The sequence below is a fragment of the Oryzias melastigma genome, linkage group LG3, assembly GCF_002922805.2.
Source record: "Oryzias melastigma strain HK-1 linkage group LG3, ASM292280v2, whole genome shotgun sequence".
NCBI classification, from domain to species: Eukaryota; Metazoa; Chordata; class Actinopteri; order Beloniformes; family Adrianichthyidae; genus Oryzias; species Oryzias melastigma.
The window spans coordinates 5,303,807-5,314,178 of NC_050514.1; the positions used below are offsets into that span (position 1 = coordinate 5,303,807).

Sequence of the window (10,372 nt, forward strand, 5' to 3'; positions counted from 1 at the left end):
CAGAATAAAAATTTAGAGGTTAAAAAAATTCAGAATAAAAATTCAGGGGGGAAAAAAAAAATCAGAGTCTGATGGAACTAAAAAACTTCCATAAAAATCCCCACTTCTCATAGGTTAATCACGTAGGCCTGTACATGTCCATTACAAACATGAGCATGTGTTCAGGTTTTCTTAAATAGTTTATTAGGACATAAATCAAGTTTCCCATCCACTAAAGACATTTAAATATATTACAAATCTGTACATCTTCATACACATTTAGATCAAGACAGAGAAACTTCACCAAAATAAAAATCTATAAAAGAGACTGACTACACACTTTAATACCTGCTTAAAGATCAGTTACCATTTCAACAGTTTGATCCACTTTGACATGTGTTTACAGTGAAACACTAAAAATGCCTGAAATCTGCAAGTAGTAACAAAAGCCTGAAGCATTCCTATATATATCATTGTTCTTCCTGCTCCTTTAAAAAGACAAACATTGCATTTCCATTAAATCTCACGGACCTCTTAGTAATCACAGCAAATACTCCTTAAAATGACAAACATGATTTTTCTCCACTAGCTAATAGCAAATCTAATTTTTAAAAAAAGAAGCAACAAACCCCTTCAGTGTCACTTCATAAAAACAACAACTACAGCAAAGACAGACCTTCATCCCGTCACCTTCAATAATCTTGGATTGCCTTCTACAAAGAGACATTTACAAATGTTAAAAACATTTAAAAAAACTGCAATGTAACAGTAGTTCTAAAAAATTTAAACTTTGTATAGCCTACATACAGAGTGTGCAAAAAGTCATGTCCAAGTGAGTTTGGGTTTCTTTTAAACTTTAAATGAATAAACTAAACAAATATCATTTTAATATGAAGGTTTTTATGAAGCTACTTTAATGAACAATTAGGGTCAACAAATAATCCATATAAAAAAAAATCTTAAAAGGGAATACATGTTTTGTTCATCTCATATCATTGACTTTGGTTACCCTGATAACCTCTGTTCAGGACCGGCTTCAGTTGCATGCTGGGTAAAGGTGATACTGCAGTGGGGCAGGAAGCCGTCGTTTAGTTTCCCTGACCTCTGCCAAAGGCTCCCTGAGCAGCAGAGGTGGCTGCACTGGCTGCAGCGCCCTGGAAGGTCCTGTTGGTCAGGACTCCCTGGGAGAACTCCTGCTGGGCTTTGGTGAAGCTGGCACCCGTTCTCCTGTACTTACTATGGACCTTAAATATACAGGAAAAAAAATGACTAAAACAGAATATTCTGAATATTGTTATAAGCATTACATCTTTAGTCAACCATCAGCAAGAAAGAATCAAGCTGGTCAAACTTTGTGTATTGTCAAGAGTCTGGCAGTACGATACGCATCATGATCCACGTGTCACGATACGATATGTATCACAGGATATCCCAAGACCAAAGCAGAGACAAAATTTTACATTTCTTTATGAATATGACTATCGAATATTAATACACCAGTCACATAACTAAAATTGTAAAATACTTTTTTTAAGATTAGAACATTAAGAATTGTAACTCATATCAAAGTTGCATTTAAGAAAGCAAATTTATGGTGCTTTTCTTTAAGTAATTCCAGAAATATTTGTACTTTTAATATTTAACGTTCTCCAATTTTAAAACAAAATATTTTTCAGGGAGATCTTGTTTTGTTTCGTTTTCGTGCTTTAAAGAGGCTCGGTGTGCTGCGCTGCCAACTAGCGGTCGGGGTTTAAAAAACAAAAGTAAGACGCTGAACTACATTTTTGTTACTAACCGATAATCCCCTTGGCAGCATTTCAAATCAGCAAAATATTGCAATATTTAACAGAATCATTATTTTCTTACCCCCCTTTTTGCTGACACCAAGTATAAATAGTTTGTCTTTGATTTATGAATTCATACATCTCCCTTTCTGCGTGTCCTCAGTGAGCGGAATTCAGATGAACAATATTGAGTTCAGTGTACAATGAAAACAAACGTAAAAGTGTTTAAATTGGTGGTGACATGTTTGGTTAAGTTTGATCAATTCAAAGATACTGTTTTTCTTTTCAGCCATTATTTATGGTTAGACTGTTGTTGGCGTTGATCATTCAGATGAAGCAGAGTTCAGTGGTCCCTCGCTATATTGCAGTTCACCTTTCGCGGTCTCGAAAAAAAAAAATTTCGGCGCAATTTTGCATGCTTTTTTTTTCCCAGTGAACCCTGTTCTGCATCCTGATTGGTTGGAGACCCTCTAAATCAATCTCTTCCATGCCGTGTTTCCTGTAGAGGTGCATCCGAATCTACATAAATCTTTGATTGCAATCAGATCTTTGTTTACATTTTTTAAACCCGGACTTGTTTTTATACAAAGGTTTGAATTTTGACAGTTCAAACAAGAGAGAGAAGTTTGAAAATGTCTGTATCTGTCTGAGAAGACGAATAGTGTGTAGAGAGGGAGTTTTACAACCTTAAAACATCTGTAATCCTAATTTGCAGATTTCCCCCATCTATTTTTACTGCACGATGGTAAATGGCGTATACTTGTATAGCGCTTTCTACCCTCCTTCGAGGGCCCAAAGCGCTTCACAGTCACAGACCCATTCACCCATTCACACACACATTCACACACTGGTGGTGGCTGCCGAACACTGGCGCCAACCTCCCACCAGAGGCAATTCAGGGTTCAGTGTCTTGCCCAAGGACACTTCGACACATGGGCGGGCAAGGCGGGAATCGAACCAGCTCACTTCTGATCAGGAGTCGACCACCCTACCGCTGCACCACGGCCCCCCGATAAATGAGGAAACACTGTAGTTGGAGTTGGGCGTACCATTTTCAGCAGGATGATGGCCAGAATGGCGTTTACAGTGAAAAAGCCGGCCACCACCATCATAACCACAGCGACTGCCAGGTTTGTCCTGATCATGCTGATCGCAGAGATCCAGCCACTGCCAAAAACAATAAATAACACAAAGACATTTAGGAACAGGGCTCATTTACTAGATCTCACCCATTTGTGTCAATTACCGCTTAAAAAACAAAGTTAGAAAAAGCACCAGAATATGTTTTTAAAAAGAGACACTTGTTATATAAAAGGGAAAACCCCAAGAGAAGAAGTCCGCACACTTACAAAACAGCAACCCAGACAAGTTAGGTCAACAGGAGTCTGTTGAAGAAATACAAAAGAGGAAGTACAGAGGGAGAAAACACCCCAAAAAACATGGCAGTGACTTTTGCATGCATGTATGTAAATCTATGTAAAGCAACATGCACTGATGAACACACACATCCTCCATCACTGCTACAAAAACATTACTGACCTGTTTCCCCATTTGGGAATCCCAACTGTTTGGATAACGTACACTACAACTTGGAAGAAAAAGACAAAAAAGAAGAAAAAGAAGCTGAAGGAGCTGTCAGACCTAAGGAAGAGAAAAACAAAAAGGACATTATTGTTAGTGTATGGCATTTTGGAGGCATCTTTGATGTCAAATTAAATATATAAGCTGGAAAGTCCCTCATAGCTCTTATTTTTTTGAAGCTTCTCTATTCTAGAAAAGCTTCTTCAATAATGGAAATGAAAAGCCTACAAGAACTGGCTTTGACCTAAATAACACCGTCGATGGCAGATCTTTTTCTGCCATGTCATTGTTCATAATATTCAGTGAAATTTGTAAAAAACGTTTAACTTTTTAGCCACAAATGTGGAAATAACCATCGTCTCATTTATGCAAATTACAAAAACCAAACAAATGCTCATGTTCATTGTAGGAGGGGCCATAAAGCTTTACAGGTTAAACTTTTTGGGGCTTCTGTGTTCCAAATACTCACATTTATGCAGAACTAAGTCTCTATGAACGTTTTTGGGCTATATGTACAAAACACTATTGAATATGCGCTAAAACTTACTCCAGGTCAAACTTGACCAATCATGGACTCTAATTTGGTAGGGATGTATAGACAGTGACCTTTTTAATTCACGGACATGCCAACGGTTTGAAAGTTAAATTAATATTAGCAGATTGTGTTTGGCCAGAATTCTATGACACCAAGTCTTTCATTTATTGGAATAGAGCTGTAAAAGAAAGCAAGATTCAAGACATTTGCACATCTTCAACATTTCACACCAAATCTCTTCCAACTACAGGTGGCAGACATGTGCAGGTAAACATTAGAATGAGAAGCCCTTCCCTGCTTGTCCAGTGTGAACACCAGGTACTAAACTCACATTCAAGCAGCCGCGTTTATGCTGGGTGTGCCCATTGCTCAACATGCATCAGTCAGAGAGCACTATGCTAACATGATTGAAACAAAATCAACACGATTGAGGTTTATCCTAAATGTAATGGTTGGATTAAAGTGTACATGAAAAACAGCAACCTGTCTATGATCACCAAGTATAAATGAGTTTTAGTACATTTATACGCCTTAGTTTTAGTTTAGGACAAGTTAGTTTTGGGCAATAGGACTGCATATTCACTTCCTGTTGCAGACCATTGGCAGGACTGGTGATAAACATGTAAGCAGGAGCTCATAGACGAGAATTTTTTAGAAATAAAAGCACATTATTTCTATCCAAGTTCTGTCTATGAGTTTATTTACTCAAAACATCAAAATGTAGAGAACGTTCTATCATAAGAGGCTCTCGGTTCCTGTCTTTTTGCTCAGCTGCTAGAAAAGTTAACAAAAAACGCACAAGAATATTGTTAGGATGACTCAAACAAAAAAAGTATTTGTAGAAAAGCGGATCAGTTTGTTACAAAACTAGTATTAGACGATGTGTTGTTTAATCTTACATAAATAAGAAATAATAGGATTAAAGTTAGAGATATGGATCAGGGAGAAGAAGTGCTAGAAGAAAACAGGCAAATGTTTTAGGTGTGAGGTGAGCTGTGGACGTCAGTAAATAAGAAAGTGATGACGTTCTGTCAATGCAGACGTTGGGGGGGTTATACATTTCTTTTTAAAGTGAAAGGACGAAAGCACTAAGTTTGAAGAGTAGACAAATGTATATTTCCATCAAAAAGGAAGCTGGATTTGGATGAAATTAAACTAAAGTGACATTTACACAAAGTTTTCACCAGTAACTGGCAATTCATTCTAATTTGACAAACAAGGATCGATTCCCAAAGATCAATCCACAGGTGTGTGTCTACCTGAAGGCCTTGTAGACTGGCCTGTACCAGCAGATGAAGGACACAGGGGTGAAGAGCATGAACCAAAGGATGGACAGGCCAAAGTCCACACCGTAGGAGGCGTCTGCTGTGAAGTAAGCTAGGCAGGCCAGCACGTTCAGGAACAGAGTGGCACTGTGGTCTGACGGACAGAGATTAGATTAAGATTACTGACAGAAACGAAGAAGGAGATGTGCATCAAGAAGCAAAAAAAAATAATCCCGAGATGCCAAAGTGACAAAGCATAAGAACCGGTCACTTACACATCCAAAGGTAGTACATTCTCTTGCAAATTTGGCGATAGTCCTCGGAAATCTCCTCCTCAAAATCCTGATAGAAGCAGGGGTTCACGGGGCAGAACTTTGGGAAAGGCGGCCAGTTGTTTTCTTTAGCTAAGAAGCAAATATCTGTGTTAATGTTTTAGGAGTTTACATAATTTACACACATGACGCTCTGCAGAAAGCCACTTCTGAAAGGGTCTGAGCTCACCTCCTCCAGTGTTCCTGGCATTTCTGTTCTGCATCTCCTGCTCCTTTCGTTCCAGCTCGGCTGCTTTCCTCTCCAGCTCCTCCTGCTGCTTCTCCAGTTTAGCCTGAGCCGCTGCTGCTGTGGCCTAACAGATGACAGGAGACCAGCCTCAGTGCCACGGCTACATCTGGTTAATGCTGCATTCATCTCGGTTTAAGGAACCACTCCAATACAAAAAAAAAATACAAAAAAACAAACCTTTTTTGTGTTTTTAACCTATTCTTGTGGCATTTTCCTGATGTTGGAGGACATATACAAAGAAATTTAACTTAAAACTGCATTTCTGAGTATTTCTTCATTTAAATTCTTCTGAATAAGGTTAAAACATGCATGCTGTTTGATAAAGATTATATAAGTGTCAGAAAATACGCTGGGTGGGCTACAAACTCTGCTCCATTCTGATGCATCCACTTGCAGACAAATAGATCCATGTACGTCTTTGTTTTCCTCGTCTGAGCTGGAATCTGGATCCAAACTGTACAGATGGATAACTCTAATATTGCTCACCGTTTTTGTTGTTCCACTACTGTTAGCTTGGGGGTAAAAGGGGCTGCAAGTTAGCGAGAGTGTGTAAACAGAGACCTCTCACCAACAGGACGAGGCATGAGAGTAAATTAGCGCAAGCTTACGCCGAAAGTTTTGCCCACAACGTCCAGGTACATTTTAATGAACTACTGCCGTTTTGGAGACACTTTGTCCAGGAAAACACAGATTTTTAGATTTTAGCTAAAAACTGCAATATAATAATTAATCCTTTAACATCTGAGCCGTCACAGGTGACAATTAAACACAAAATATTTAAACATGCGGTAAACTTTTTAACCGTTAACACGACCAACGTAATTCCAGCAGATTCTGAAGGATCGCGTTAACGGTTAAAAAGTTACAGTAGATTAAAAAACATCAACACTGCAGCTCTGGTGTTAAAGGGTTAATTGAAGGCTAGCTCTGAAGCTATGATCACACTGCCATCGGAGACTTGCGTTTGAGCGACTCAAAATAAAAAAAAAATGCGTTCAAAACTCATGTTCGTCCATCCCTACACACATTTTCAAGAGACTATTTGGGCTCCACTTTCAAAATGCATCCACTAAACATGTTGAAATTTGAATTACTTGCACTGAACTCTCCTTTTCTCAGCTTCAGAATCCACTGGAATTGTGTTAATTGTGTAGTTCGAAGAACGTGTGTTATTTTGTTGTCGCATGAAATTCCCCCAGTGTCAAAGGGTCAAAAGACAACTGGGAACACTTAAAATAAAATCAAAAAATTATTGTAGTTGGACTTTAAAAATCAAATATTTTTACTTTTAGACTTGTAACGCTTCAATAAAAGGCAGATTAAGTTATCGACAACATGAGGGCTGATGACGGTTATTTAGGAATTTGTCAAAAAAGGAAACTTGCAAACTTTGAAAACACAAGGATCCCTTTCAGTTAGATCTGCAGTGTTTCATAGTTATGCTGCATCTCTTTGTCTGTACTCCAATTCTACAGTTAACCTTTCAATGAACAAACAAACAAAGCTTTAGGATTGAGTTCACCGGCAGTGTGTGGCACCATTTCCTCAAATCCCCAAACAAACACTTTAAGAGCCAATATCATGCTATCACTAAGGTTTCCAGAGTAAACTATATCCACTACCTTTGCTAAGGGATGTGTGAAAGGAGAAAAAACCGTTTGGGGGTGTTTATGGTGGGGAATTAAGATTATAAAAGCTCAAAGAAAGCTGATTTTGCATGATATAGGCCCTCATTTAATTCAAAATGTAATCAGTAAAAAATATATATTAATTAATCATCCTCTCCCTTAATATTTTGTAAAAATGATTTGTATTTGCATGTTTACGGCAAAGTGCAATAGTGACAGATAAATTGAACAGTTTATAGTTTGATCGCTCTCGTCTGTGAAAGCTTCTAAAAAAGTATGGGGGGAAAAAAATTGCTCGCCTGGAAACAGGCAGGTCACACAGCAGCTGATTTGGAAAATAAAAAAATCAAATACTATTTAGTACATGACCAAAAAATTGTAGTTGCAATCTGCTTAACTTTAACACATCTCTCACCAAACAGGTTTAGTCTTTGTACTGGGATCACTGTGGATCTACTTCATTTTTAAACTGTATGCAGCTTTGTTCTTTTTTATGTAAAAAAAGAAAAGAAAATTAAATTAGCAATTATATATAGAAATGGAGCCAAATTACCTTTTTTTAAATGAAAGAAGTTAGGGGTTTATTATGTTGAGATTGATCATAAAATATTGAAGAATGTTGACATCTTCCAGAACTTTATGTTTGAAGGTTAAGGCAAAGCAACAACCTGAAAGCTTCTAAATATTATCTAGTCCCTAAATATAATTTTCTCCGATTTTTTTTTAAACATCTTGCAGAATTTTTTCCTCGTGATGAAGAACATTTATAAATGAAATTGAGAATAAAATTGCATTTCTGAGAATTTCATTATTCGAATCTTTGTGAATCAGGAGCAAACAAAAACAATAAGAAATGGTATTGATAATCCTTATTAATGTATTATTTTGTGGTTTGTCCCCATTGATGACGCACTACAAATTAATTTTCCTTTGTTTAGGTTCAGAAAGTTTGACGTTTATTTGGGTTTTTCAAGTCAAAAAGTCATTTTTCCGAACATTCCAATACTATATGAACGTAGTATTAATCTGAGTTAGCATATTTCCTTGAGGGATATTAACAATTAGCTCTAAAATGAGAAAAAAAGATTACCATTTTTAAATAAAAACTCCAAAATGTGCTCTTTTAAAACACATTTATTTCCAATCAAAGTTAAAGCATGTTTTTAATCATGATTCCATGTTATTTCTTTCTTTTACAAGGTGATTTACCAAAATACCCCTTTTGGTCTGGTTCTTCTTTCAAATTTTAGAACCCTTTGAGGCCCACATCTCAAAAAGTTTGCCCACCTCTCGTGTGAACAGACAGATAACAGGAAGTGGGGAGGGTTTAGTCTGCACCAACTCAGAGGTGGCATTTTTAATGAACTACAGAAACTATGTAGTCACAAGACACTGGAACTAAATACACACTGTACGTGGCCAATAAAGCTGATTCTGATTACGAATACGAGTTTTTTTCTATTCAAGTTAAAAATAAATCATAATTTAAAGACCACCAGGAACACTTTTACAGTAAATCAAAAGATGATCAGAGTGGGACTATACATCCAATTATCAAATGTATAAACTCAACGACTAGATCGTACAGTTTGACCTACTTGTGGACTCTGCTCTACGGAAGTCTGCAGAACGGCGGGCTGGGAGGACGCCGCAGAGACAGGGATGGTGGTTCCAGAGTACTTTGTCTGTGAGGACATGAAGCAGAATGGTCCCTGTTAGATCTCTGGATAACCACATGACGTCACAGCAGCAGAACTCACCATTTCAGTGGAGGAGAATGGGTTATAGCTCCCAATGCTCTCAGTGGTTCCACTGGTGGCCTGGGCGACAGAATCATCCTGAAAAACACAAAAAATGAAAGGAAATGCATCTGTTTGAACTGCTGCTTCTGTAATGACTCCTTTATTCCAGCAGGAGCCCAGGAAGCTTAAATAATTCATGTTGCCACATAGTGAAGCAATCAGTAAAGGAAATTAATCCATCTTACTTTAAAGGATTTGAGATTTCTACTTCAAATATGACAGATGGTTCATTTCAAAAGCAGAAAAACTTCGCCTCCAAATCCACTTTTAAAATCATGATCTGTCAGAAATTCTGAGCTCGTGCGCTGGCGCGAGGAGGAGCCAGGAATGATGGCACCTGTCCCAGTAGGTATTCTCACCTGCGCAGGTGTTAAAAACCTCGACGACTTCACATGTACTTACTATTTATCATAAAGTTGCAAAGCGGCCAATAAGTGACCGAATACGTGTCTTTCCTCATATTAACGCCGATTCGGGGCCAGGAAATACCGAGGCCAAACCCAGCAACCAACCAAACAGGTTTTCTACGCCGCATATCTTCTTTTCTTGTCGTTTCTTTACACCAAAATAAAGTAGTGAAAACGCACTCGGGGACACGGAAAGTGGCACGCGCTCACCTGGAAGGGGTTCACGTCCACGGGGTCGGCGAAAGGGTTGCTGTCGAAGTCGGACATCGTGGAGAAAAGACGGCGTTTCAGCGCGGCGGTCAGTGCAGCGACGACTCCCGTCTCACCGGCGGCTCCTTCTGATGTTGCCGTGGAGCCGGGCTTCTGCGCATGCGTCACTCCATCTGCAGGCAGCGTCACCGCCGCGCGCCCAGAGCAGAGTCATCCCTGATCCATTAAAGCCGTCTGTATTTATAGGAATGAGCGGTCCCGTGACCCTCTGAAAGCCTGCGCGTGCTTTCAAATCCAGCCTGTTCTGACCAAATCCAAATGATAAACATTTAATATTTTATTTAGACAAATAGAAACAGAATATCATTGAGACTCATAAAATATTAACTCCAGTCTGGCTTCCGTTCTGGTCATGGTTGTATATCACTGCAGTGTTAAAAGTAGTTAATGATATTGCTTCTGCTCTGGACTCCAAACTGAATTGTGCTGCAGTATTTATTGATCTAAAGACTTTGATTCAACATTGGTATTTCCAATCAGTCTCTAATATGGTTTACTACCCATAGCAAAGCAAAATTGAAGATGAGATCTCCTTTCTGTCTCATTTACGTCTCCTAGAC

The 10,372-nt window shown here is 38.5% G+C and overlaps 1 protein-coding gene across 1 annotated transcript; it reads right to left on the minus strand.

The window, feature by feature from the left end:
- Positions 1-160: 160 nt before the first annotated feature.
- On the minus strand, positions 161-9,975 carry scamp2l (secretory carrier membrane protein 2, like). Its single transcript, XM_024296316.2, has 9 exons — positions 9,753-9,975; positions 9,094-9,171; positions 8,932-9,018; positions 5,646-5,769; positions 5,420-5,548; positions 5,139-5,298; positions 3,303-3,404; positions 2,813-2,930; positions 161-1,223 (listed from the first exon to the last, which is right to left on the minus strand). Exons 1-9 carry the CDS (start codon positions 9,807-9,809, stop codon positions 1,068-1,070), a joined length of 1,011 nt encoding a protein of 336 aa, XP_024152084.1. The 5' UTR covers positions 9,810-9,975; the 3' UTR covers positions 161-1,067.
- Positions 9,976-10,372: the final 397 nt, after the last annotated feature.